At 35.2% G+C, this 27,508-nt stretch overlaps 1 protein-coding gene and 1 pseudogene across 4 annotated transcripts in view; both read left to right on the plus strand.

The window, feature by feature from the left end:
• The window catches only part of LRRK2 (leucine rich repeat kinase 2), a 150,624-nt gene that overhangs the window by 89,295 nt on the left and 33,821 nt on the right, over positions 1 to 27,508 (plus strand). For all 3 annotated transcript variants that reach the window (XM_029204420.1, XM_029204421.1, XM_029204422.1), the window contains 13 exons: positions 615 to 801; positions 1,897 to 2,078; positions 4,576 to 4,805; positions 5,211 to 5,338; positions 6,682 to 6,900; positions 10,233 to 10,434; positions 11,444 to 11,532; positions 17,726 to 17,913; positions 18,803 to 18,957; positions 20,026 to 20,172; positions 20,331 to 20,522; positions 21,182 to 21,328; positions 24,490 to 24,590. In XM_029204420.1, coding sequence (XP_029060253.1) covers positions 615 to 801; positions 1,897 to 2,078; positions 4,576 to 4,805; positions 5,211 to 5,338; positions 6,682 to 6,900; positions 10,233 to 10,434; positions 11,444 to 11,532; positions 17,726 to 17,913; positions 18,803 to 18,957; positions 20,026 to 20,172; positions 20,331 to 20,522; positions 21,182 to 21,328; positions 24,490 to 24,590 — 2,167 coding nt within the window. The remainder of the gene's footprint in view (positions 1 to 614; positions 802 to 1,896; positions 2,079 to 4,575; positions 4,806 to 5,210; positions 5,339 to 6,681; positions 6,901 to 10,232; positions 10,435 to 11,443; positions 11,533 to 17,725; positions 17,914 to 18,802; positions 18,958 to 20,025; positions 20,173 to 20,330; positions 20,523 to 21,181; positions 21,329 to 24,489; positions 24,591 to 27,508) is intronic.
• Positions 12,989 to 15,899, plus strand: LOC114885085 (annotated as a pseudogene). The gene has a single exon (XR_003791018.1). The product of XR_003791018.1 is annotated as a high mobility group nucleosome-binding domain-containing protein 3 pseudogene (transcript).

Here is a 27,508-nt window from a genome sequence, read left to right on the forward strand (position 1 = left end):
TACATGTGACATGTGTTTTTCTGCTATTTCCTGCAAATTTTGGGTAGCTATTCCTGCCTGAAAGCAACAAATTTACATTGAGGGCCTACTGTATACAAGACATCATGCTCAATGTTATGATACTTTTCACACTGAGGCTGGCTGCTAAAAATGATAGTAAACTTAAGGACCCAACCTCTGAAGAATCCCTCCAGGTATGAGTGAAATTGAACAGAGAAATGGAGGCTACATATTTGTAAATCTTGTATAGAAGGCAGGAATCTTAATGACTGTTTTTGCCTTTGTTAATTATGATTTCTCATGCATCATAAGTGTTTGTAAAACACTTGGTCTTTCCTTATGGTTGACATTTTTATGTTTCTGAAGTAGGAAAATTAGGCCTCAATTTTGTTTTTATTGGTTCTTTTTAAAAATGTTCCTGTTGAGACATGCCTTTTTTTTCTAGCCTGTATATACCTTTATGTACACAAAAAAACACGTATGTACTCATATATAAATAATGTTAGTTTTAAAGTTATACCTTATTCTCACTCTGGTGAAAATTACTTGTGATGTTATTTCATGTATTTCGGAAACACTCATTTGATTTTTATCTGGACATTGTATTGTTTCAGCCTGCGGTCCTTAGATATGAGCAACAATGATATTCAATATCTACCAGGTCCTGTGCACTGGAGATCTTTGAACTTAAGGGAACTCTTGTTTAGTCATAATCAGATCAGTATCTTGGACTTGAGTGAAAAAGCCTGTGCATGGTCTAGAGTAGAGAAACTACATCTTTCTCATAATAAACTGAAAGAGGTAAGAGGTCATCTTTATTTGTTTAGAATTATTTCCAGTTTGAAAATATGCTTTTATAATTTGCATTATCACAAATGATCATTTCAAAATCTGTTATTTGATATTGCTTACTTTTTGAATAAGATCTAATCCTACCCTGAGGTAAATGGGTATATTAACAATGCTTAATTTCCTTAAAAAATCACTTTTTGTGCTCTATTTTATTTTGAATATTTATATATATATTTAATTATGAATGTGTGTAATGCTTTAAGTGTGACAATTTATCACAAAATCGCTAATCTGTTAACAGACTCTCAGACACGCTGTATTTCTCAAGTTGTCTCCGGGCCATATGCAGCCTGTGTTTTTCAGCTGACATTCTTTTCCACATTCTTAAATTTCTGCATTCACCCAAATGGACAGTCTCTGTTATAAATCTGAAATTGATTATCCATTCGTCCCAGAAAAAATTTTTTTTTTTTGGCCAGGTTCAAGTCTGTTGCCTATAAAAGCCAAAAAAACAGTAAAGTGCCTGAAACCATGAGGTTCAGAATAACTCTGAATATTTTGGAATACCTGACTTTTTTTGCAGAAAATTAATGTTTGCTATTATAGAAGTAATGAATATTGCTTAAAAATTTGGAACAGAAAGAAATTCCAATATTTATGCCACTTAAGGTATAAACATTTAGTTGTATTTTAAGAACAGTAAGTTGTACATAAGTCTGTGATGATTAGATCTTTAGTTTTACTGAAGAACACAGTGTGAGGGAATAGACTGAAGCCACAGATGATTGGTTTTGGATACATAAAAAGAACTTCTTTACTTTCAGTGTTGTGAGGTGATGAAATATGTGAAGGAGGCAGAATGGGTTTTTAAAGATTATAAATAAATGACATAGATTGGGGTAAGTCCTTTATATGTATGTTTTCAAACATTTATAATGAAAACTATGACAAACCTTTGGAAAGTTTTAGAACTCTGTTGAGAGGCTGTGCAAGGTGCTGATGGGATCTCTGAGCCTCTCTTGTTTCATATTAGCATCTTGTGTTTTGGCAGCACACATTTCTTTCTTCCCACCAACAAGATTTGCCCTTTTTTATTTCATTAAGATTCCTCCTGAGATTGGCTGTCTTGAAAATCTGACATCTCTTGATGTTAGTTACAACTTGGAGCTGAGATCCTTTCCCAATGAAATGGGGAAATTAAGCAAAATATGGGATCTTCCTTTGGATGAACTGCATCTTAATTTTGATTTTAAACACATAGGATGTAAAGCCAAAGACATCATAAGGTTAGATAATTTTATTTTCATTTGTTTTTATTAAATTTGTTTCAGATATCCTTTCTTTGTGACTTTGATGGATATATAGTTACAATTTAAGAAAAAAATATATAGTACCATCCAACGTTTATTTGTCATTTGCCCTTTATTTAATAAATGGGTTTGTTTGGTGCCACTGCAGAGTTTTTCATTTCCTCCTAGCCAAGTTAAGGTTGACAGAATGGCTTCTCCTTATCATGCTTTTCAGTAGAAAGGGACTCTAAAAGGAAATTATTACTATTTGGTCTCTTGTTACCAGTTATACAATCTAAAGAAATAAAGCATAGTATTATAACTTCTCAAGCTGCATTTCATATAGCAAATAGTTATCGTATGTCTATTATATCTTAAAGCATTATAGTTACTTAAATGATATAAAATTACATCAATTTTGCTTAGGAAGCTGATAACCTACTCTACTTGATCATTTTTGAAACCACCAAAACTTCCACGTATCACTGTTTCTGGTTTTATTTTTATGAACTTCAAATATCTTTAATAATGAACTTTATTCCACTCTTTGTTACTGTTTGAGCACATTAGTCTATTGTTACTGTTTGAGCACATTACTCTTATTGTTACCTACCTGTAAAATCATTTATTTTTATTTCCACAAAACGCTGTCCATATTTATCTTACAGGTTTCAGCTCAGTTATCACCTCTTAATGTATCCTTGACTTGCCTATAATGTCCACTAAGTCAAGGACCATGGCTACATTTACTTACTATTTCATTCTTGGCACCAAACACGGAGTCTGGCATACAATTAATAATTGTTGCATTACGAGTGAACTACAGTTACCTAAATCTCTTCTTTAAAGTTTCTTAATTTATATTTAGCTTTTTGTCTCTTTTTATGAACAAAGATTTGTTTTTTTTGTTCTCCTGAGTGTGATTTAATTTGAAAAAACAAAAAAGATCTTTTCACCAACTATGCTAAATAAACGTGACTAGCCCGCACCCTACACAATTATTTCCCATGATTTTCCTTCCTGAAACTGGAAAAGATGTTCATATAAAAATGTATTCAATTCTTACTGAACATTTAGTAGAACTGGTTTTCGATGTGTTATGCTATATTATCAAGCTACTATATAACTAAATATTTTTAAACATATTTAACATTTTTAGAGAGAACATAGACCTGGAGTAGTTTAGAAATTGTAGTCCTCATTTGCTTTTTTAAAGAATGACAAAGAATGAATTCCTAATAAATAGACATTTGGACCATTGATTTTCTTGTTTATTGGTGATGAAAACAGAAAATAAGCTGTATGTGAGAAAATGACTGATTTCAATAACAGCAGGTACAAGATTTGATCTGCCAGATCTTGTTTTCTAGAGCATCAAATAATTCAAGAAAATAATGATGCTTTTTGCTCAGATCATCAGGAATGTTGGACAGATTCCTATTAGTTATGAGAACTAATCAGTCAATATTCCCTAAGATTCACTTATGATTTAGTTTATTTTTCTAATTTTAAACTGTGGCAACATTTTAACATAGTTAAAATATATCTTTCTATATCCATTTTATTTTTGAGAACATTTAAATGTACTATTAATTTAAAGGTGGTATTGCTAGCCACCTGCAGCACTTCTAGTTAGTTTCAATTATTTTCACATTAAGACTTAGGAACAGCAGCATATTATCTGCTGATAGTATAATCATTTATATGTATCAATTTATAATTTAACCAATATGTTCTCCCTTTCCATTTACATTATGTATATGCATTATGATATATATGAATATATACATTATGTATACCATACATGAATATATGTACGCATACAATGTATAATGTACCAAATACGACCTCACTATCAAAGTTTAGTATAGCAGTATGCTTATATACTCTACCTTGATTGTTTATCCTATGAGCTTTGTAAAATTTTATACTTTGGGCTTCCCTGGTGGCGCAGTGGTTGAGAGTCCGCCTGCCGATGCAGGGGACACGGGTTCGTGCCCCGGTCCGGGAGGGTCCCATGTGCCGCGGAGTGGCTGGGCCTGTGAGCCATGGCCGCTGAGCCTGTGCGTCTGGAGCCTGTGCTCCGCAACAGGAGAGGCCACAACAGTGAGGCCTGCATACTGAAAAAAAAAAAATTATACTTTATAATTTTTAGGGTTTTATTTGTGTTATTTAAAGAAATTATGTGTGTGTATAAAATTCTAATGAGTATTACAAACATATTTTGAAATTTTGATTATTTCTGGTGATAGAATGTCATTATATTTGATAATGCTGCCGATCATTATCAACTACACCAACATCGCTAACAAAATATATGCATTAATAGTGCATTGAAAGACACATGCATTATTAGTTACATGAGCTATGCACTCTTTTGCATACTGTATTTTAGAACAGTTTGATATTTGAAAGAATTCAGTGCATAAGAATTCACCTATATCATAAGTACACTGCTAAGCAGTTTATTTTATTTTTGTTTTTCAAATACCAGGTTTCTTCAACAGCGGTTAAAAAAAGCTGTGCCCTATAACCGAATGAAACTTATGATTGTGGGAAATACTGGGAGTGGTAAGACCACCTTGTTGCAGCAATTAATGAAAATCAAGAAATCAGATCTTGGGATGCAAGGTGCCACAGTTGGCATAGACGTGAAAGACTGGCCCATCCAAATAAGAGGCAAAGGGAAGAAAGACCTCATTCTAAATGTGTGGGATTTTGCAGGTATTTATTTTGCTAGAATTTTTTATTCACACATCTTTTTAAAACAGGGACTTAAAAACTGAATTTTCTGTTCCAATACTGCAAAGAGACCTGGTGGATCCTATGGAATTATTCCAAAGACACTTATTTCTCGTAATTCTACCCTCGCCACCAGAATGGAGAAGCCATGGAAGGAAATGTTAGGAACCAGTACATGCCAGCTGCAACTAAGTAGCTGACACATGTGAAAAGTTGTCAGTCCCTAGTAAAAAGCCAGTGTAGCCATGTAACCATCATCTTTTTATAGTTTTTCTCTTTCTTTGTGTGATAAATAGTGGATAGTATCACTTAATTTTATTTTTGAATAAGATGAAGAATTCTTGCCTATTTTCTGGAAGGCTAAAAAATTCTCTAATCTTTATTTAGGTTGTGAGGAATTCTACAGCACTCACCCCCATTTTATGACCCAACGAGCCCTGTATCTTGCTGTCTATGACCTCAGCAAAGGGCAAGCTGAAGTTGATGCCATGAAGCCTTGGCTCTTCAATATAAAGGTGATCTGTTCTAATCATTTGAAAATAGAAAATAATTCTTGGGTTTTTTTTTGATATGTAAGGTAATTTATTTTGGGCAAACAGGTGCTTCAAATAGTCTCTTCAAATAATTTTTTAAAAGAAAGAAGCACTAAAATTTTGAGTTGGGAAAGTAATTAAGTTGTGACATGAAAATAGTGTTTTCTATATTAGTGAGAGTTATAGAAACTGGAAACCATTTTAAGCTATAAAAATTGAGAGTTTATAAGTTAAACTATTTTTGATATTATTTTGATATTATTTGATATTATTTCTGTTTTTTTTTTCGGCTGTGCCACGTAGCTGGCAGGATCTCAGTTCCCCGACCAGGGATTGAACCTGGGCCACATCAGTGAAAGCCTGAATCCTAACCACTAGGTGACCAGGGAATTCCCTGATATTATTTCTTAAGGGTAATATGAACTTCCCTAATTTAAAATAAACCATAGTGAAAAAAAGCAATCTGTGCATCACCAACTCTGTCCTCAGAGGCAATTTAGTGTGAAGCCCTTCAGATCTTAAAGTTTTAAATGGTCCCAGATTAATAGTATATTTGGAATTTTGCAATTTTTCCAATTTGTCCCTTGCTGTCATATTGTCAGCTATTACTTTATGTATATATGGTTTTAAATATATATGACTTTTTAGAATTGAGACCAAAGTAAGAGTGAATGGTCTTTGAATGATGCTCCAGTGGGCTCTTCTGTGAGGCAAGCCCTTAAAAAGATTTGTCAGGAAATTTCGGCTCCATCAAGCTTGTTTTGTCATTTTGGTAATTTTTTAAACTTCCTTTTTTTGACTTTATTATAGCTAGCCAAAGTGAGAAAATACTATAGTCACAGTAATATTTGCTTTAGTGACTTTTTTCATTGTAGACTCCACACTGAATGACTTTAATATGAATTAAGGAGATTGAATTTACAGGTAAGGAAGAGAAAATATAAAACAAATTATATTACTCTGAAATAATTTGGGGGTTATTAAATACTATTTTATTTAGAAGACCAAAGCACACTTAGAGAATAACCCATTTTAAGGCATGGAAAAAGCAAAAGAAAAATATACTATTACTGTTACATAGGCCACCTGAAAGAAAAGTGGTAATAATTGGATAAGAAGGGGCATAAAATTGACTTTTAAAATTTTGTAAGGGTAAGTTTTTTCTTAGGTTTAAGGAAGCAAAGGAAGTTGTTATTTTCTTCTTAGAAGTCTTGATTTCTCATTTCCACTCAAGTGAATTTCATAGAAAGTGAATGTCAGTGGAAATGTAAGCAGTCTTGATTTAAAAAAAAAAACACAAAAATATTTTGTATCTTTCCCCATAGGCTCGTGCTTCTTCGTCCCCTGTGATTCTTGTTGGGACACATTTGGATGTCTCTGATGAGAAGCAGCGCAAAGCCTGTATCAGTAAAATCACCAAGGAACTCTTGAACAAACGAGGGTTTCCTGCAATACGGGATTACCACTTTGTAAATGCCACTGAGGAATCCGATGCTTTGGCAAAACTTCGGAAAACCATCATAAATGAGAGCCTCAATTTCAAGGTAACATGGTTCATTGCCGACTTTAGGTAGTAGATAAATATAATTTATTAATTCTCATGTTGTGCAACTGCTAAGAAATGTCAAAAGTCTTGAGAAGAGAGCAGCTATCTTAAAATTGTGGGTGTTTTTCAGAGCTGTTAACATTATTAAAGTACTTTCAATTTTAAAATTATTTATGCTATACTTTATTTCAAACTCATAGAAGTGGGAATAAAAATAATTTGAGGATACTGAGAGAAACTAAGAGGATATCTGAGAAGCTGAGAGAATATTCCTGAGAGAATCTGGGGACATGTTTCTGATGCCCTTTCTCTCCCAACTTCCTGTAGTGGTGATTCAATCCAAAGGATAAAGATGAATGTTGGGGTCTTGGGGTTATCTTTCTTATATTTTCCATCTGCTTTCTTTTTGAGTTCTTATTTTATGCTCTCCTTGATTTTCTTTGTTGTTCCTTCATGTCTCTTGTCACTGTGATCTCCCTTCCAAATATTTTTTTCTCAATATTGGGAGAAGTTTCTTTCGTCTGATAATCAGGGTCACTAATTTGGTTTTCATCAATGTCTAAGCAATTTTTAGTTCATACAAACTGGGTTTTTTCATTTTGGGAATTATGTTTTTGATTTCAAAGTTTTCTTCTGGTAAGACAAATGTAATTCATAGAGTTCATAAAACGCAAATAAATTGATTAACAGTGAGAACACTTGTTTTTAATACTTGCAAGAGAAAGAAATTTTACCTGGGTTCTACAGACAGCATGGTATGAACTGTACTGAAAAACACCCTGAATAGTTCAATATAACAACACAATGGTGGATTTCACTGTTAGTCTCTGTTCGTTTAGCTCATTAGCACTAATGATCAAGGCCATGGCTTATAACAAGGGTCCTGTTTTGCCTGGACAGTCCCAGCATAATTATTAATTGTGTCCCACTATATTCTCAGAAGCATTCCAGTTTGGATGATAAATTATATGGTCACCTTGGTTATAATGTGTTGGCTAGTTAGCTTAGTTCTTTTCCATTTCCACAGATTATGTTCCTATCCAAAACCTAATGAGCCATTTATAAACTGGTCTTTGTGGTGCCCAGGGAGAGAATTTGCACATTTGTATCTTTCAGCACATTTATCCCAGTCACTAAAAGCTTTTACAAATGGTGGATCAGTGACATTTTATATAAGAAGAATGAAATATCATTTATTTGTAGATTTTCTTACTTTTTTTGTGGGATATATGACTAAAGAGTAATATGACTTTTAAGAAACAAATATACAAAATTAATATATTCAATTAAATATTCTCCTTACCCAGGGAGTTTTCTTTTGAGATTATACCTGTGCTTACAGAACTTTGTTATTTATAATATTTTAATAGCTTCTCTTTTTATCATTGGTATCAGAGCATTTATCATATTTTACAAAAGACTTCTTGGAGGATGAGTTTGTTTTGAGAAAGCCTGAATTTAGTTGAAGCAAAGTCTGGGTAAGGTGGTTCATCAAGCTGGACTGGTATTGCTTTAGGCTAATAGCAATTTATCACTATCAATCAATGAGACCAATTTTCTTTCTGCACTTGTACATGAACTCTGAAGGCAATACCAGATAAGGAAGTAAAACAAATGCTTTGAGAAATGGCAGTATTATTTGAAGAAAGGTATCTATTACTAATGGATACATCATTCTGGCATATTGGTTTGAAAATCTGATTGCTTTGCAGAATAGTGACTCAGATGACCCCAAAACAATAAACCTGCCAGAACTTGAATATTCTTTCCTTCCTGAGTTGCTTCAACCTGTATTCAAACAACAGCTTTTAATCTACTAGAAATCTTTTTTTGTTTGCCCTTTCATTTGTTTTTCATCTTTTCCTTTTATCTTGGCTCTTTTCTAATCTTTCCCTGTCTCACCCTTATTAACATGTGTCTGTGCAGACTTCAGAATAAAAGTTTTTTGTTTTTGGCTGTTGGTGACCTGATAATAAAGCTTAAAACAAGGAGGACAAAACAGAATTCAGTGCCAACCATATCCCTCTCAATCTTGTCCAGCCCCTTAGCAGAGTGGGATCCTTTGCTGGCCCTGTAATCCAGCCCTGTAAAGTTCATCCTTTTGTTACTTGATTGCTTTCTGTGAGAACTCTTGTTTACTTTTATATGTAGGTTTCCCTTCTTGGGTTAAAACATATATTTCAGTCTGAATTTATTTTTTATCTTAATTTATAAATGATGAAGAGAGAGAATATGAAAAGTGCAGGTTAGTGAAATTATATTTAATTTTCTGGTTCAAAGCATACATTGAAACAATCTTGAATGTTTGGAGGTAAATATGAAAGCAATGGTTACAGTTGCTGTAAATCAATTTCCTTAAGATTCTAGTTAAAAGTAGAAAGAGCAAGTTAAAGTGTGTGTGTGCATGTGTGTAATAAAACCCAATTTCTATTTGTAATAAGTTGAAGAATTCAAGTAGAAATTATGTTAGTTATTGTCAGGTAAAAAGAATATGCAAGAATATATTCATGGGTTGAGAAATGGGGAGAGTGTGCCACCTGGTGGTTCTCAAAGGTATTTTAGTTACTATTGTTAGGGTTGCATTTCTATTTAAAATTAGATTTTTAAGAAAAAAGTTTGGAAAAGATTTTAATTATAGAAACTATCACTTTAAGGTCATTCTTTTAAAATTTTATTTTATGTATCTCTTGATTAGTAGACAGTTGTTAGATTCTAAGTGTAACAGACCCCAGATCATCCTCTCATATCAGAATCATTGGGCTTTAGATGATTTCTTATTTTTCCAAGTTCAAGTTTCCACGAAAAAGCATAGCTTGGGTGAGGAAATTTTTTGTCTGTCTCCAGATTTCACTGTTGATACGTACATTCCACTAATACAACATTTTGCAAATAACAAGAACAAAATTTAGTTTTACCTTGGGTTGTGGATCACATTTTCATCTAATAAATAAGGTTCAAACGCTCTTACAATACTTGCTGACTTCTTATGCTAGCATATCTATTGCATGTAAGTTTAATGTCTTAGAAAACAGAAAGTCCTTTATTTACAGTCAATGATTTATCTTGGATTTTGCCATGGATTTTCTGAATAGCTAGATAAATATTTCCATGTAATATTATTTGATAGTTCTTTCCAAATTGGCTTCTGTGTTCATATTTTTTCTTATTTTAAGATCATCTTATTTATTCCTGACAATTTAATTGGTTTTACATTACATTTTGATTTTATTAAAAAATACAGTTCTGAATGATTAGCATAGAATTTACCACCCACCTGACAAATCGATGAATAAAATGGATTTTTACAGCTTGTCATTTGTAATTTCGTAGATCCGAGATCAGCCTGTTGTTGGGCAGCTGATTCCAGACTGCTATGTAGAACTTGAGAAAATCATTTTATCAGAGCGTAAAAATGTGCCAGTTGAATTTCCTGTAATTGACCAGAAACGATTATTACAACTTGTGAAAGAACATCAGCTGCAGTTAGATGAAAATGAGCTTCCTCATGCAGTTCACTTCCTAAATGAATCAGGTTTGTTTATTGCATATTCTTTGAAAGCTCTGCTGTAGTAATTTGTGAAAATGCACCTGAACCTTGTATAGAACTTACATTTAAAATTTAACAGAATATTGACAAAATTCTTTAATAGGTAACTGATTTTTTTTTCTTTTTGAAAGATCATCATGAGCATTGATGTTGAATCATGTATTATGTCATAAGAGAAAAATTTAGAAATTATCTAAGGGCAGTAGTGGAAAAGGTCTCTGAGCAGGAGTTAAAACATGGGTTGTAGAACTTGACTGTACTATTCAGGACCTGTGAGACCCTATGTGGAGGCTATTTGTACACTGAAAAGAAGAATTATTATTGGGATGGTTTAACTTGGCACTTGGAGAATCAGTGGTTGCCTGAGATGATGCAGCTGCTGAGTGGCAGATCTTGCTCTGTTGCATAACATGTTGTCAGCATGACCTCACAGATGAAAACTCTTGAACAGACTTTGGTGCTAATTGTGTACTTGATCAATATAACCTTGCTAGAAATGTGTGAGTTGATTTGTAGTGCTCGGATAAGTGGTTGGGAAGTTGCTTTTGATCTCCAGATTCTGCTGTATGAAAAATAATCTTCATGTGGATTGAATCTGATCCATTCATCTCCTCATTGTTCTTAAACCAGTAGCTTCCTTTGATATTTTGTGTTTCTTACCTGTATTCGAAAATAAGATGTGTCTTTGTAATATGTAATTAGAAAGCCAAAAATATTTATGAATTTCTATTTATTTCTAAATACATGCTCTTCAATGTATGGCTTTGTCTTAAATATGCTTAAATATGATCATTTTATGTAGTTCAAAAGATAACTTTTTAAAATAATATTTGGATTTCAGGGCTTGGGAGCTATGTTGCCTGGGTTCGGGTCTCAGCCCTGCCACTGAAGTTTACTCATCTGTAAAATGAGGAGGTTGGACTAGATTCTCTCTAAAGCCCCTTGATATTTGCATATTCTAAATTCTATGTTTCACTCTTGATTTTTACTCCAGGGGTCCTCCTTCATTTTCAAGACCCAGCCTTGCAGTTAAGTGACTTATATTTTGTGGAACCCAAGTGGCTTTGTAAAGTCATGGCCCAGGTTGGTATATTATATTTTTGTGGCATGGGAGTAATGATTGAAGAAAACTACAAGTGACACCTAGAGCACTGAGTTTTATAGAGTTTGTATTCAGTTAAGGTAGAAACTACTGTGAATATAGAAAACTGTAGAACAATTTGTGTAGAAGACTGCATAAAGAAGAACTTCATGAAAGAAGAGAAGACATCTTAGAATTAACTTTAATGTCTTTGTTTTCAAGTCACAGACAGGTGCTTGTACTGCTCTGTTCCGTAGTACTTTTCTAGATCCTGATGATAGCTTTGGTTTGGTTATTGATATAGTCAATTGAATGAAAGCTTTGTGAAAATCTTTGGGATAAGTACATATACGAAAATTGGGTTGATGAGCCTCTGAAACCTCAGCCTAGACAACATGGAGGAAAATTTTGACTCTTCAGTGGAATGTAAGTTCTAAATGCTTACAATTTTAAAAATTTTGAATAGTGGTGGTTATGGCTGTCTTTTCTCTATTTATATTTCATATGGAAAATTATTTCTTCTCCCAATAACAGTTACCAATGAGTTTATATTAATTAGCTATCATAATCCACCTCTATAGATTTGCCACAGAAAACCATTCAAACAGAACACACTAGCTCAGGGTTCCTCAATGTCAGCACTATTGACATTTTGGGCCAGATAATTCTTTGTTGTACATTGTAGGATGATAGCAGCATCTTTGGCCTCTACCCTCTAGATGCCAGTAGTACCTTCCCAGTATGACAAGCAAAAATGTGCCCAGACATTGCCAAATATTTTAGGATGCACAAAATCACCCTGGGTGAGAACAACTGCATCTGGATGAATCATGAATTAAAGTGAGCCTGGGGAGGGCGTCTCCAGCATGTGCACTCACTGGTGGCTATTTTGTTTATGAGTATAATTTTTTGAGTCACTAAAATGATTGTATTTTTTTATGTTAGAAATCTCTCTTCTTTTTTTTTTTTTGCGGTACGCGGGCCTCTCACTGCTGTGGCCTCTCCCGTTGTGGAGCACAGGCTCCGGAAGCGCAGGCTCAGCGGCCATGGCTCACGGGCCCAGCCGCTCCACGGCATGTGGGATCTTCCCGGACCAGGGCACGAACCCGCGTCCCCTGCATCGGTAGGCAGACTCTCAACCACTGCGCCACCAGGGAAGCCCCAGAAAGCTCTCTTCTAATCAACTATAATGGTAATTAAATTCCCTCAGGTAATCTTGAATAATAGTTCCTAAATTTCATCTAAGGAAGAATAAGAAAGATATTTTAAAGAGGGAATTAATTTGTGGCTAAATCCTATACCACAGAACTTGAGAATGTATTGAAACGTTGCAATTGGCAGTTAATTGTAATGGGACAGTTATTACTATTCTGGCAGTTTTTTTTTTTTTTTTTTTTGTGGTACGCGGGCCTCTCACTGTTGTGGCCTATCCCGTTGCGGAGCACAGGCTCCGGACACACAGGCTCAGTGGCCATGGCTCACGGGCCCAGCCCCTCCGCGGCATGTGGGATCCTCCCGGACCGGGGCACGAACCCGCGTCCCCTGCATCGGCAGGCGGACTCTCAACCACTGCACCACCAGGGAAGCCCGTCTGGCAGATATTTTTAAAGTAGATTTTCATCCTTCTGCACATATGCCATGGAAAGTGTGATTCTACTCATCTACCTAATGAGAATGGAGCCAGGAAGGTATAGTGGTCAAGAGCACAAGCTCTAGAGTCAGCATGACCTGCGTTCAGATCTCTCCTAAATCCTTACTCACTTTGACATTTCTTAATGTTTTAACCTTTTGTTTCTTCACTTGTAAAATAAGGATAATAACAATATTATCTTCTACATCGCCTCCCTAGTTCAGTATAAGTGAATAGTAAGTTTTAGCAAAAGTTTATATTTGACCTATTTGGTAATTAAAGACTTATGATTTCAGGAAATGAAAAAAATCTTCAAAACTGTAAAGATGTATTCATGTAGTTTTGGAAAGTGTGCCAGGTATGGAGCTAAATGAAACAGTATGTGTAGTTATATGCACTCTGTGTAGAAAAGGGAGTTTTAATTATACCCTAAAGATTTGTTGTTAGGTGGCACCTGTATCAGAAAATAACTGAACTCTGTATAGTCAAGAAAAGGCTAAAGTTGCACCAAAAAGTGATGTGTTTCCATGTGAATTGGGACTATTTAAAGTTGCACACATGTGGATAATATGAGAGTGGGTACATCTTATTCAATAGAATAACAAAGTGGTTTCCATCAGAATCACTATCTTTTAACAGAAGCAAATTTCCATCATGATGCAATAAAATCCCTGAAGATACTATGGAGTAATTAAGTTGAAACTCTCATTAGCATAGTTATACTATTAGTTATACTATAAACATGTTAATTTAATTGAAAATTAAGTCAAGAATTTGAACAGCTCAGGTTATTTTGAAAGATAGATCTAAAGGGTCAGTAAAATTTCTTAATGTAAAAGATAAATGCCATCATTTTTATTTATGTGATATACTGAAATATGTCATTTTTATTAAGGTTTAAAGAGAATGAAAGCCATAAGTAATCACGTGAAGACAGAATGATCTGCCTGACACCAAACCAGCAAAAATAAATAGGGTTATTCACCTCCAAGTGAGTCATCAAGACAAGGGAAGAAATAATTTCATGGTGTAGAAGCTCTAATGAGCCCAGCCACCCTCTTTGTGCCCAGAGCTCTTAGGTCACTAAACTTATTAAGGTTTCCATCAACACACAGAGAAATTTGCAAAACTCATTTAACTATATGATAAAAGAGATATGAAATGGACTTACTGGTAGAGTATTATAAAACTTGCATGGCAATTTAATCTTGATAAAAAGTTGTGTGAGAAATTTGGAAAATTTTCTTTCCTTGCACAAGGGCATAAGTTAGCCTTAGAAGTTACCAGGCTGAAGGAATAATAAGAGGTCTCTCAAAGGTGATAAAATTAAGATAAGGTTTCAGTTTTTTATTGCTATATAACAAAATACCCCAAAACCTAGCGTACACAAGTAAACTTGGAGTAAAACATCAACAGCTTATTGTTTCTCACTGTTCTGTGGGTTGACTGGGTTCAGCCAAGCGGTTCTGCTCCACATGGCATTGACAGGGGTCGTTCGCTTGGCTTCCTCATTGAGCTGGGCTGGAGAGTCCAAGAAGGCTACACTCACATTTTTGGTGTGTTGGTGCTCCTCCATGTGGTCTCTCATATATGCCTAGACCTCTTAAAGGCCAGGCCCAGAACTGGTAAAATGTCAGCTCTGCCACATTCTAGTGAGCAGAGCAACCACAATTCAGGGAAATGGATGGATTCTATATCTTGAAGGATTAAGCAGCCCACATGTAGAGAGAGAAAAAATTAATGTGTCCATCTTTGGAAACTATCTGCTACAGATAGTGGTAGCGCAGCATAGATCTACTAAAAAAATCAAGCACAAACTTCTATTTTAAAATCAGTTTGTCGGAGGCCGTGCTACGCCGAGCCCTGCGCGTGAACAGCTGCGGCAGGGGCAGCATCCAGCGGCGGTGCCAGCAGTTCCAGCCCGTTGCTTTACTTTTTAGCTGCACCAACGTAGTCATTATGCCGAAGAGAAAGTCTCCAGAGAATCCAGAGGGCAAGGATGGATCCAAAGTAACTAAACAGGAGCCCACCAGATGGTCTGCCAGGTTGTCAGCGAAAGCTGCTCCCCCAAAACCTGAACCTAAACCAAGAAAAACATCTGCTAAGGCCCTTATCCTATGCATAGATCCTCACATTAGCCCTACTGAGAAAGAACTGGCAACAAAGGTTAAAAAAGGTGCTAAAGGGAAGAAGGAGGAAAAGCAAGAAGCTGGAAAGGAAGGCACAGAGAACTGAATCTGTAAACGAAAGAGAATGATTTGTCATGAAAATTAGGGTTGATTTTATGTACCTCTTGGGACAACTTTTAAAAGCTATTTTTACCGAGTATTTTGTAAATGCTAATTTTTTAGGACTCTACTAGTTGGCATACAAAAATATATAAGGATGGACGTTTTACCTTCTCATAGTCATGATTTTTTGAGATTCCCATCATCCTTGAGTAAAATAAATACCAATTTAGTATAGGAAGCTGTCTGTAAAATTGATTCACCATTCCATGCACTTGCTTTAAAAATTTAGTCCTGTGCATACTGTGGTGTTTTTACTGTGTGTATTTGAATTTTTTCATGCAGTTTTTCTAGAACAATAATCAGTGGTGCTTTTGTACCTAGGTTTTATGTGATTTTAATGAAACATGGATAGTTGTGGCCACCTGCTGACTATTTGTGGTTTAAAATAAAAGGTTTTCCTGCCTGCAAAAAAAAAGTAAATAAAATAAAATAAAATCAGTTTGTCTAAGTAAAATAAATTAGAATAAGTATACAATAATGGCTGACATATGAGAGGTTACTTATATGCTTTTCAAAGATTATCTCATTTAATTCTCAGAACAACTCTTTTAAATGGTACTTTATTAGTGCCCATTCTTGAAGATGAAGAAATTGATGGACAGAGAGGTTAAATAATTTATCCAAAGTTACATATTCAGGGAGAATTAGAGTTACGATTTCAAACCAAGTGGTTTGACTCCATATTCAGGGAGAATTAGAGTTATGATTTCAAACCAAGTGGTTTGACTCCAGTGCCTATGAACCTAACCCTAGGATAAAATGCTCCAAACTTTATTTTCCCCCAGTTCACGAATTCAACAGTATTTATTCAGCACCTAATGATGTTCCAGATATTGTTCTGGTGCTGGGGCGACAGCAGTAGACAAAACAAGTTTCCTGCATTCATGGAGTTGACGTTCAAATGGGAGGAAATAACCAAAACATGGATCCTTAACATGTTAGGTGGTACAGAATGCTACAAAGAAAATATAAAGTATGGCTGGGGGTAGAGAGTGAGTTTGTCAGACAGGTCTTAGCAACTTTAAAAACACTAAAACAGCAGTTTTCTTCACTATCTAAAGTGTAAGAGCAGTTTGGGCTATAAACTATACAATATGGAAGAAGTCCCAAATTATAGTTTTTATTATTTAATGACCCATTATACATTGCATTAGATATCATTATGTTCAGTCAGTCATGCATTCATTGATTTAATGACGGTATATGTACAAAATAGAAATATGGTGTTGAGTGAGACAAGTCCTCGGGCCTACGGATTTTACAGTCCAGTATTTTACCCAGCTACATGATAATGTAAATAATGTTTGTTCCTATTTAAGTATCCCTTAAATATTATAGATCTACTAAAGAAAATTAAGCACAAATCTCTTTTGAAAATTAATTTGGCCAAGTAAAATGAATAGGAATATGTAGATAATGGCTAACATTTGAGGGCTTGCTATTTGCTAAAAATTGTTGTATGTATTTTGCATGTTTTGTGTGTATATTATTTTGTTCTCATGCAATCTAAGAGACAGCCACTTTTATTATCTTATGTTACAGAGAAGGAAACTGTGGGTAAAGAAATTAAATATCTTTCCCAAGGTCACACAATTGGCAGTAGAGCCTGGATTTGAACCTGAGTTCTCCTGAACTTATATTTTTAATTGTTATGTTGATGATCAAAGCTCAAAGTATGGTCTCCACATTAGAATCATCAGCGTTTCTTGTTAAAAAAGCAGATTCTCAAGCCTCATCTCAGACCTACTGATCCAGACTGAGTGGAGTCCAGTGAAATTCAGGGGTTACTTACTTTGTTTGAGAATCACTGAAATGTGCTAAGCTACCTCTCTTCTCGCTGATGCAAACCATCTCCTATTATATAAATGTAAAGTAACATTTCTATTGCAAACCTGTAGTGATAACACAGTCTGGAAGATAATTTCCCTAGGAATATACTATTGATGAGACTGTAACAAGGATGTGGGGTACTGGATTGATGTGTTAATTAGAGTTGGGGAAGGCTTGTGGTTCATTGGTTTCAGAGGATCTCCAGAATTTCTGATCTGAATTAACTCCCTTAATTTAATAAAAATTATTTTTTGTGTGTAGGGAGTACATGCCCCACTGGGCTTCTAGGCTACCTGGCTGCTAGCTAGAGAAATTAGGTCCTGTGTTGTACTTGACAACATTAAAATTGTTTTAATCATTTTTACTGAGCACAGGAAATGTTTTAAATTCAAAACTTTCCAGAAAATAAATTTTAGTGATTATGTATAAGTTTAAATCTTTCAGATTTTGACAGTGAAAGTGGAGGGCTGTCCAAAACATCCTAAGGGAATTATTTCACGTAGAGATGTGGAAAAATTTCTTTCAAAGAAAAAGAGATTTCCAAAGAACTACATGTCACAGTACTTTAAACTCTTAGAAAAATTCCAGATTGCCTTGCCAACAGGAGAAGAATATTTGCTGGTTCCAAGCAGGTAAGCCAAAACTTAAAATTTTATTACCCTATGGAAATTCACCATATATTATATTGTTTTAGTAGTCAAAGTAACTTTGGTCTGTGATAAATGTAGTAACTTTTTTCTTCTTGTGTAAACTTTGTACTGAAGTATAACATTTTCTTTTAATGAAAACACTAAATTTGACATTTAAAGATACAGTAAATGACTGATTTTATGTATATAATTACTATTTGATTTAGCACTGCCTAATTTAATAAAGGTTAATAGTGGAGATAAGTCTCTGTGTGTGTGTGTGTGCATGCGTGTGTGTGTGTGTGTGTGTGTGTGTCCTTACATGGTACTGGAAGAGTTATTAGGCAGATTCTGGGGATATAGTGAGTTTTCAACATAGTCTTAAAATAATTTATGGCTGTGAATTTTCAGAGGTATGGGCAACACAATGGAGGCCTAAGTTATAGCCCTGTACTGTAGAAATTCTTACTGCTTTATAAGCACCTGGGAAATGTTATAAAGTAATATGACATTGAAAAGTGCAAATTGCATTGGTTGATGGATGGTAACTAATTCTAAAAATAGATATAACTCTTTTCTAGGACATGAATTTTTTTCAAGTTTTACATAATCCCTTTACCTGTCTATGCATAACGAACTGTAATAATTTATTTATAGTATAAATAAGATTATTGAAAAAATTTCATGCATCTACATCTGATCATGCATTTGAATTAATTAAATAACCATTAAATTTTGAGTAGGAAGAGCATGTAGCGAAAGAACATTATAAAAAGTGCAATTGCTTAGAATATTTATCTTCAATTCATTGATTTCAAGTAGTAAAGCACTTTGGTCAACATGATTGGGTATTTTATGAAGCTGTATAATGACAGTGTCCTTTTATCTTTAGTTTGTCGGACCACAGACCTGTAATAGAGCTTCCCCATTGTGAGAACTCTGAAATTATCATTCGACTGTATGAAATGCCTTATTTTCCAATGGGCTTTTGGTCAAGATTAATCAATCGATTACTTGAAATTTCACCTTACATGCTTTCAGGAAGAGGTATGTATTTAATGAAGAATTAATATTTAGAGAAGTTAGGAGGAAAGCATATTAAAATTAATGTCATTTTCCCAGAGTTTACTTGTTTGAAAGGCAGCTGAAAATCAGAAAATAAGCTCAAAAGACCTCAGAGTGGCCAATATAAAGACATACACTCAAATAAATTCATGCAATTTGTTAAGAAGAAAATTCCTCAAAGCCCATGTGTGCTTATTTTAGACACATTTACAATGCCTATGACTATCTCGCTTTGCAAGCCAAAGCAGACTAGAAGTAGCAATTTTAAAAGGTGAAATTAGTAAGCATCATTTGTTTAAACACACCCACCCAACCTACACATACACACAAACATACACACACACACACACGCACGTGCGCGCAAAGAAAAACTAGGAATGGCCACCACTGCAGTCAGGGAGTTTTATTTAACAGTGTAACAGTTCCTGACCATTCAGACCATTCTGTGTAGGGACTATAATAGCTCTATTCTGCTGCACAATCCCTGAGGGGTTTACAAAAAAGAATAAAAAATGGGTGTTTATAATGCTAGCTCTTCCTCCTGGAAGAAGGAGAGATCTTAGTGCTCCAAAGGGAAAATATAATTTTTTATGTGCTTAAAAATCAGCTTTATTGAGGTGGTACTGTATTCTGAAGTAAACCTTATGTTGCTTGCAGTTAATCGACATATAGAAAGTTACATCACATCAAAGTGTTGGTTTTAGCATGACCGCCAACCTCTTTTTAAAAGTTATGGGAACTTATTTATGATTCTCTTTCTTCATCTATTACACATACTAAACTACTTAACACCATGAACCTGAAATCTATCTTAGGTTGTATACTGGGCATTTTATTTACTTCCTTCCAAAATTGAGGATAAAATATTTAATATTATATTTAATAGATATGGATGGGGACTCATATCTTTAACGATTCCAGTACTTTCCTTCAAAACAAATATATCTCTCTTACTGTCATTTGTGGTGTGTGCAGTGAATTTTTCCCCTTTAATTTATGGAGCCGCTAATAATTAATGGTTATATGTGGGTTCATTTAAACTTCTTTCAGAACGAGCACTTCGCCCAAACAGAATGTATTGGCGACAAGGCATCTACTTGAATTGGTCTCCTGAAGCTTATTGCTTGGTAGGATCTGAAGTCTTAGATAATCACCCAGAGAGTTTCTTAAAAATTACAGTTCCTTCTTGTAGAAAAGGTAAGGAAATTAATTAAAAACTTTGAATTGTACCACTAAAGAAATCTAAACTTTTAAAAAAAACTTTATAGTTTTGTGACAGAATAAGGTTCTTTCCAGTTTTGTGACAGAATAAGGTTCAGCTAGGGTGTTGATGAAGTCTTCTTTGGATTATGTAGGCTGTATTCTTTTGGGCCAAGTTGTGGACCACATTGACTCTCTCATGGAAGAGTGGTTTCCAGGGTTATTGGAGATTGATATTTGTGGTGAAGGAGAAACTCTGTTGAAGAAGTGGGCATTATATAGTTTTAATGATGGTGAAGAACATCAGAAAATCTTACTTGACAACTTGATGAAGAAAGTAGAAGAAGGTATGTGTTGATACAACATACAAATGTTTTTAAGTGATCCTTTCAATATTTGTGAAGTGAGGTTTGAAATAAATGTAAAAATTATTCTTATCCATAAGGGATGAGTTAGAGGATACTAAATTCAATTGTAGTGACAGTTCAGAAAAATATATTTATTACCCAGTAAGATCTTATACTCTAGATTCAGAAAAAATGTTGGTTTGAGAGTTTGAATACTGGCTATTGAGCAACATAACCTCATCTGTGAAATAAGAGTACTGACCAAAACTACCTCTTAGAATTGTTATGAGGATTAAAATAGATGATATATGGAAGTAACTTAGCAATGATAACCATAGGCTAAGTGCTCCAAGAATGTTGTAAAAGTAAAGAATATATAATTTCCTACTCATGAATCAATAGTCTAAGGCAGTTCTGAATTCTACTTTCTAGTGAGTGAACCTAGGAATGAGTATTTAAAATTCCTAGTAGATAGGTATTAATTCAACTTTTAAAACTTTCTCAGAGTTTCTAGAGAAAAATAAGATTGGTAAGAAAACCTTAAAGAGTGATTAGAAATCATAGAAAATATGTGATTATTTCTGTAAATCAAAAGGACAAACTTATGTACAACCTTAATAGTTTACCTTTTAAAAAAAAATGTTTTATGTACTTCTCAGGAGACCTCCTAGTGAATCCAGACCAACCAAGGCTCACTGTTCCAATATCTCAGATTGCTCCTGACTTGATTTTGGCTGACCTGCCTAGAAATATTATGTTGAATAATGATGAATTGGAATTTGAACAAGCTCCAGAGTTTCTTTTAGGTAACTATTTTTGTTGATTTGAGAATAAAAATTAGAGTGCAGCTTTTATTTATAATCTAGGAAATATTTACATATAATTATATTGTCATAGTTTTTAGTGTCTTCATATATTTTTTGTAATGTTTTTCCTTTGGGGTAATATATTTTAAAGTAATATCATGTTGGGACTTCCCTGGTGGTCCAGTGGTTAAGTTTCTGCACTTCCACTGCAGGGGGCGCAGATTTGATTCCCTGGCCAGGGAGCTAAGATCCTGTATGTGGCACGACACGGCCAAAAAAACCCCCCAACACTTTTGTAGGCTGGGTTTGAGTTGAGGATGGGACCACCATGGAAGCACACATATTTATGAAATATGTCCTTGCATTTGCTTTAATTTTCAGTGATAGGGAAGGCATTTAGGAAGTTTTCAGTTGAGTAATGCAGCCATTTTTCAGTCACAAAAAGAATAAGTAAAGGAAGAATACCTCTAAGTAGTCATTGTAGCAATTTTGTTGCTAAGTATGACAATCATAAATTTTCATTAAAATATTCATAAAAAGCCAATTTGAGATTAAAAATTCAGAAGCATTAAATTGGGGATGTACTCAAGTTCTAAACATTCCTGAGAATACTTGGGAGCTATGGAGAGTATTGAGTTGATTTAATGTAAAGTATTTGAAGACAATTCTGACTTTACTTTGTGGAGTATTTGTTGTTGTTATGTGTGTATACATTTTATTTTAATTAAATTTCCACAGAGAGAATGACTAGACGATGTGTCAGGATATTAATATTATTAACAAACAATGTCCAAAATTTGGGATATGACGTGTAGGGGTAAATAAACTCCTTTGTATCTTTATTCTTTACATTGATTGGGAAATTTTGAATGATTTTAAATGCCTTTGCACTCTGAGAGTGAATATATTAGTAATAGTAGGCTAATGCAAAATGCTGAATTGTTAACACTGAATCTTAGATCTTAACCAACACCAAACTTGACTTGTGATTTGAAAGATACAGACAAGTACCAGACATACTATTTTCTTTCTCTGAAAGAGTCTCAAGCCATCAGATACAGCTCCCCCAAATATACCCTTTTAGTGCACTAAGTTGTGTTTCAGATTAATGGACATGTTTTGAGCAATGTTATGTAGAAATGTTCAAAAAGTTCACTTTTGAAGCACCTGTGTTTTTCCACCAGTTTTACTGAGGTGTAATTGACATATAGCACTGTATAAGTTCAAGGTGTACAGCATAATGACTTGACTTACATGTACGGTGAAACGATTACCACAGTAGCTTTAGCTGACATCCGTAATTGCATAAATATAAAAAATAAAGGAAAAAGAAAGAAGTATTTTTATTCTTGTGATGAGAACTCTCAGGATTTACTCTCTTAACCACTTTCATACATAACCTACAGCAGTGTTAACTGTAGTTATCATGTTGTACAGTACATCCCTAGTATTTATTTACCTTATAACTGGAAGTTTGTACCTTTTGACCACCTTCAAAAGCACCTGTGTTTTATATTCTTTAATTATGCAGATAGGAAAATATTTATAAGAGTACTCCCCATTCTCTGGCCCCATTTCCCATAAACTCATAAATTCCATGTTTATTTATTATACAAAAAGCAATCTAGGTCAGGGTTTCTCAACCTCTGCACTGATGCTGTTTGGGACTTGATAATTCTTTGTTATGAGGGGTGTCCTGTGCATTGCAGGGTGTTTAGCAGCGTCCTTGGCCACTACCCACTAGATGTCAGTAGTATCTCCTCACCCCGTCTCAGATTTGACAATCAAAAATGTCTCCAAACACTGTCAAAGGTGGGGCTGGGGATAGGGAGCAACGTCACCCTAGCTGAGAACCACTGATCTGAACAAATCAGATAAATCCTTCTAAAAACATTTTACAATCAGAAACACCCTGGTATCTTTATGCTGGGATGATCTGGGGGAGGTCATTCATCTCCTCCCTTCTGCATTTTCTTTGTGGGACAGGAGTGAATTTTAGGGCTTCAGTTAACCCTTTCCTTCCCAGATAGCAGTTACTATTAGGCAGTGACTAATATGACACATATTAATAGATTTGTGAATATTAGTAGACTTGTTTTTGTAAATACAGTTGACCCTTGAACAACACAGATTAGAACAGTATGGGTCCACTTATCTGCAATTTTTTTTCAATAAATACAGTACCTGTATTTTTATTTTACAGATCTTTAACTAAATGTAGGGAAAAGTTTGTGTTCAATTAGGGATTATAGTGTGTGAAATCAAAAGAACTAGGGTTTGAGTCCTGATTGTATCTAAACTGTTTTCAGCTTCCTTTCCTTGAGTGAGACATTTTTCAGTTCCTTTGTTTTTGAGGCAGAGACAGCAATGTGCAGATTTTCCACTGCACTCGGGGCTTCTGCATTCCTAACCCCATGTTGTGTGTTGTGCAAGGGTCAACTGAATATTTTAAAATACACATATATGGGGTTTTGTTTGTCTATCTGAAGAGTTATGGGAGGGGGTACATTTCCTCTTTAAGGGACTATTTTTCCAGAGAGCCACAATAGAAGATACTTCAGTGGTATTATTTGTCAATTTTTTCACACCTTTGTGTCACAAGTACCCAACAGCAGTCCTTAACCTTATTTTTCCTCTTAGTTACCTGAAGGGTACGACAGCCCATACTCCAATTTAATATGGCAGTGATTATGAAATAGGGAAGGGCTTTAAAAAATTAGAAATCTCTACTACTCCCATGTGAAAATTTTATGTTTCCCTAGAGTGTATTTCTTTTCTCTGCTCATTAAATTTTTTCTTTGTTGTCAGTATTTGTTCAGATTGAAGGGAATCAGAGCAGGATATATCTATTATTTAAGTCTCCATCTCTTCTTGTCTCTCTTCCCCCTCCACTTGCTTTCCTTCTCTTTTCCTTCTTCTATTTGCCCAATCCTGTTTTGAATCCAATACTTAACTGTTACTATAGCCTTCGTTTCCCCCTGAAACTCCATCTTAGTTCAGGGAGTAGAAGAAGGAAGAGAAAGCATTAAAGGATACTTGATTCAGTGAAACTAGTGGGTCATATTTCTCTTTGAAACAGATGTAATTACAAAAGATACAATTTATTGAGTTTTTCTGCTTGCACAGATTAACCTAAGTGCTTTGTACTTTCTTTTCAAAAGGTGACGGCAGTTTTGGATCTGTTTATCGAGCGTCCTATGAAGGAGAAGAAGTGGCTGTGAAGATTTTTAATAAACATACATCACTTAGACTGTTAAGACAAGTAAGAAATGCAACAGTATTATTACATTAAATCATACATTGTTAATCTCCTGGAACTCTTGTTTTGCATGCATTTGTAATTACCGTATTTTCCCTCAAAGTTTACTTGAGTTTAGTTATGAAATCCTACTTTTGTCCTTTCTTTATGGAGTGAAATAGGTTACTCCTGTTGAAAAACAAAGACAGTATTCTGAGAATTTTTGTTCCAGGCTTTACAAGCACAGAAGAAAAGAGGGTACCTTTTTTGCATTTTTGTAATTCAAAGGAACCAAAATCCATACAACAGTAGTCCATTTAAAAACTTCTCTTGGCCTCAGTTAAGTCACACATTCTTTTCTCTGCAAGCACCAATGTTCAGGGCAGTACTGTTGCTGATTGGCTTAGGCCTGTGTTACTGAACCAATCACTGAGATAATGAGCAGGGTATTATTTAAAATATCCCCACCTTTCCCTGAAGCTGAGATTGGGGTCAGTTCCCCTTAAAGTTCATGGGCTGCTTGGCTGAGGGTTGGATACCTCAGCAAAAGTCAGGGTACTGTTAGGAAGAGTGAAAGTTGATTGAATGCATAACCAAGAGTGGTCACTCCAGTACCCTCTCTTGTTTTGAATACTGGTGGGGATTTATTTCTTTTTTTCTGAGTCCTAACAGTAGGGATGAGTGAGAGAGACAGGGTGAGAGGAGAGATAAAATCCATGTGAATTCTGCAGTCTTATACCAGAACTCAACCATATTTTTGATTCTATTCTTTCTTATTTTTTTCTTGATTTATTAAAAAAAAATTGTGCCTGAATCTGAATCTAAATAACTTATATAAACAAAAAAAATACAGTTGCAATATATTAGTTACTCTGAATAATGAAAATAATTTCATGTCTGTGTAAAATATCCTGCAGTAATTTTGATTATTAGTACCAAAAATTACACTGTAGCTCTAGGAATAAGCTAATAAATATTTTGTGTATGATATTTTGTAAGTCAGTGAACCAAATCTGAGCACAATCTCTTTCTATCTGTAGGCAGTTTGTCGTATTAATTGTAATTTTTCAGTCTTCATCATTAGTCTTCAATATGTTTCAGTTTTATGTAATGTGCTCAGGGAACCTTGTTGGAAATCAGAACACTAGAAAGGTTTATGGGACTGATTAGTGTATGGGCAGCTAGGTGAACCAAGGAAATAGTAGAAGAAATAGAAACAATGGAGTGTGTGTAATATGCCTCTTTAGAAAAAAAGAAAAGGAAAGGAAAACACTTGTATTCAGTGCTGCATTTTAAGGGTCATTCTACCTGTGGTCATGAATCGGGGCTGATCTGTTACACTCTTTTTGTTCCTTTCTCTTTGCAATCAGTGAGCTGTTTTTCTAGGATAGGAAATTTGGATTAGGCTCCAGTCTGTGCTTATGAAAGAAAACAAAGCTAACTTGACTTGTTCTCATCAGTTCTAGCCAACTGAGCTAATCAGACATAGAAGAAAAAAAGATTTTTATCTACTAAGGAAGTATGACTGCAGTCTGAAGTCCGTGTTCTTGAAAAATCCCCTCTCAGGGCGTTGAGCCTTTATTCTTCAGCTTGCAGAATTCTTCACACATCAGTTTCCTGATAAATGCAGTTGGCACTGATACTCGTCTTTGAAGCTGGTTGTTAAGAAGCAGAGCTTCTGCAGAAATCATAATTTAAAACATGAATCAGGGCTTCCCTGGTGGCTCAGTGGTTGGGAGTCCGCCTGCCGATTCGGGGGACGTGGGTTCGTGCCACGGAGCGGCTGGGCCCGTGAGCCATGGCCTCTGGGCCTGCGGGTCCGGAGCCTGTGCTCCGCGGCGGGAGGGGCCACAGTGGTGAGAGGCCCGCGTGCCGCAAAATAATAAAAAACAAAAACAAAAAAACATGAATCAGTTTAATACCACATAAGCTATAAATTTCAACTAAATACAGTTTCAGAGTAGAGTGAAATATACAGAATAACATGTATGGAATTCATAACAACAGTATCATGAAGCAGGTTGTAAAGTCTCACAAAATGTGGCCTAGGAATCAGATTGGAGACCTCTCTGTTCCAGCGAACTTCTTGGATTAGAGAGAGATTGTTGCACATGGTGATTGCTTTCTTTAGTAAGGGTGGTCCAAGGCAGGTCACTCTGAGGAAGTAAGAGTTTTGAGCTAAGATCTGAATGGCAAGAAGCCTTTAGCTGTGTGAAGGGTGAAGGGATTTCTAGGCAGAGGGATCAGCAAGGGCAAAGACTCTGTGGCTGGAAGGCAGGAGCTGGGTGTGTGCGGTGCTGGGGATTTAATGAACACCAGTGTGGCAGAAGGGTGGTGAATAAGGAAGAGAGAGAAAGGAGATGAGGTTTGAAAGATGGGCTAAGGCAGATCGGGCCAGGCCGCAATGGCTGTTTAAGTTCATGGGATCTTAAACTATTGGGTTGGCCAAAAAGTTTGTTTGGGTTTTTCTGTAATACCTTGTGGAAAAACCCAGACGAACTTTTTGGCCAACCCAATTAAAGTAACAGGAAGTCATTAGAGAGTTTCAGGCAGGGGCAATGCCATACATTTCTTTAGACTTAGACATTTCTCTCCAGAAAACTCTCTAGTCATTAAACCAGAGATAATAGGCAGGTTGTACCTCACATGCCTCAAAGTGCAGTTGATTAGTAGTGGCTGCTCAGGATGTTGGGCTGAGAAGGATTCTGTGGCTAAGGAGGATTCAGTAGGTAAGACTGACATGACCTATTAGTGTGCCACAATAGGACAGTGTCCTGTCCTAGCATTAAATGTTCTGATAAAGCAGAGCAAACGGAAAAAGAGAACTTAAAATTTTAATTCAGAATATGGTTGCAAACCCAGTGGTTTAATTCTGAAAATGTGGAAAATGTAAAAAAGCTCAAAGAAGAAATGGAAAGTTTGCTATAATCCAGTCACTCAGG

The sequence above is a fragment of the Monodon monoceros genome, unplaced genomic scaffold (assembly GCF_005190385.1).
Source record: "Monodon monoceros isolate NGI ecotype Baffin Bay Population unplaced genomic scaffold, NGI_Narwhal_1 Super_Scaffold_6, whole genome shotgun sequence".
Lineage (NCBI taxonomy): Eukaryota > Metazoa > Chordata > Mammalia > Artiodactyla > Monodontidae > Monodon > Monodon monoceros.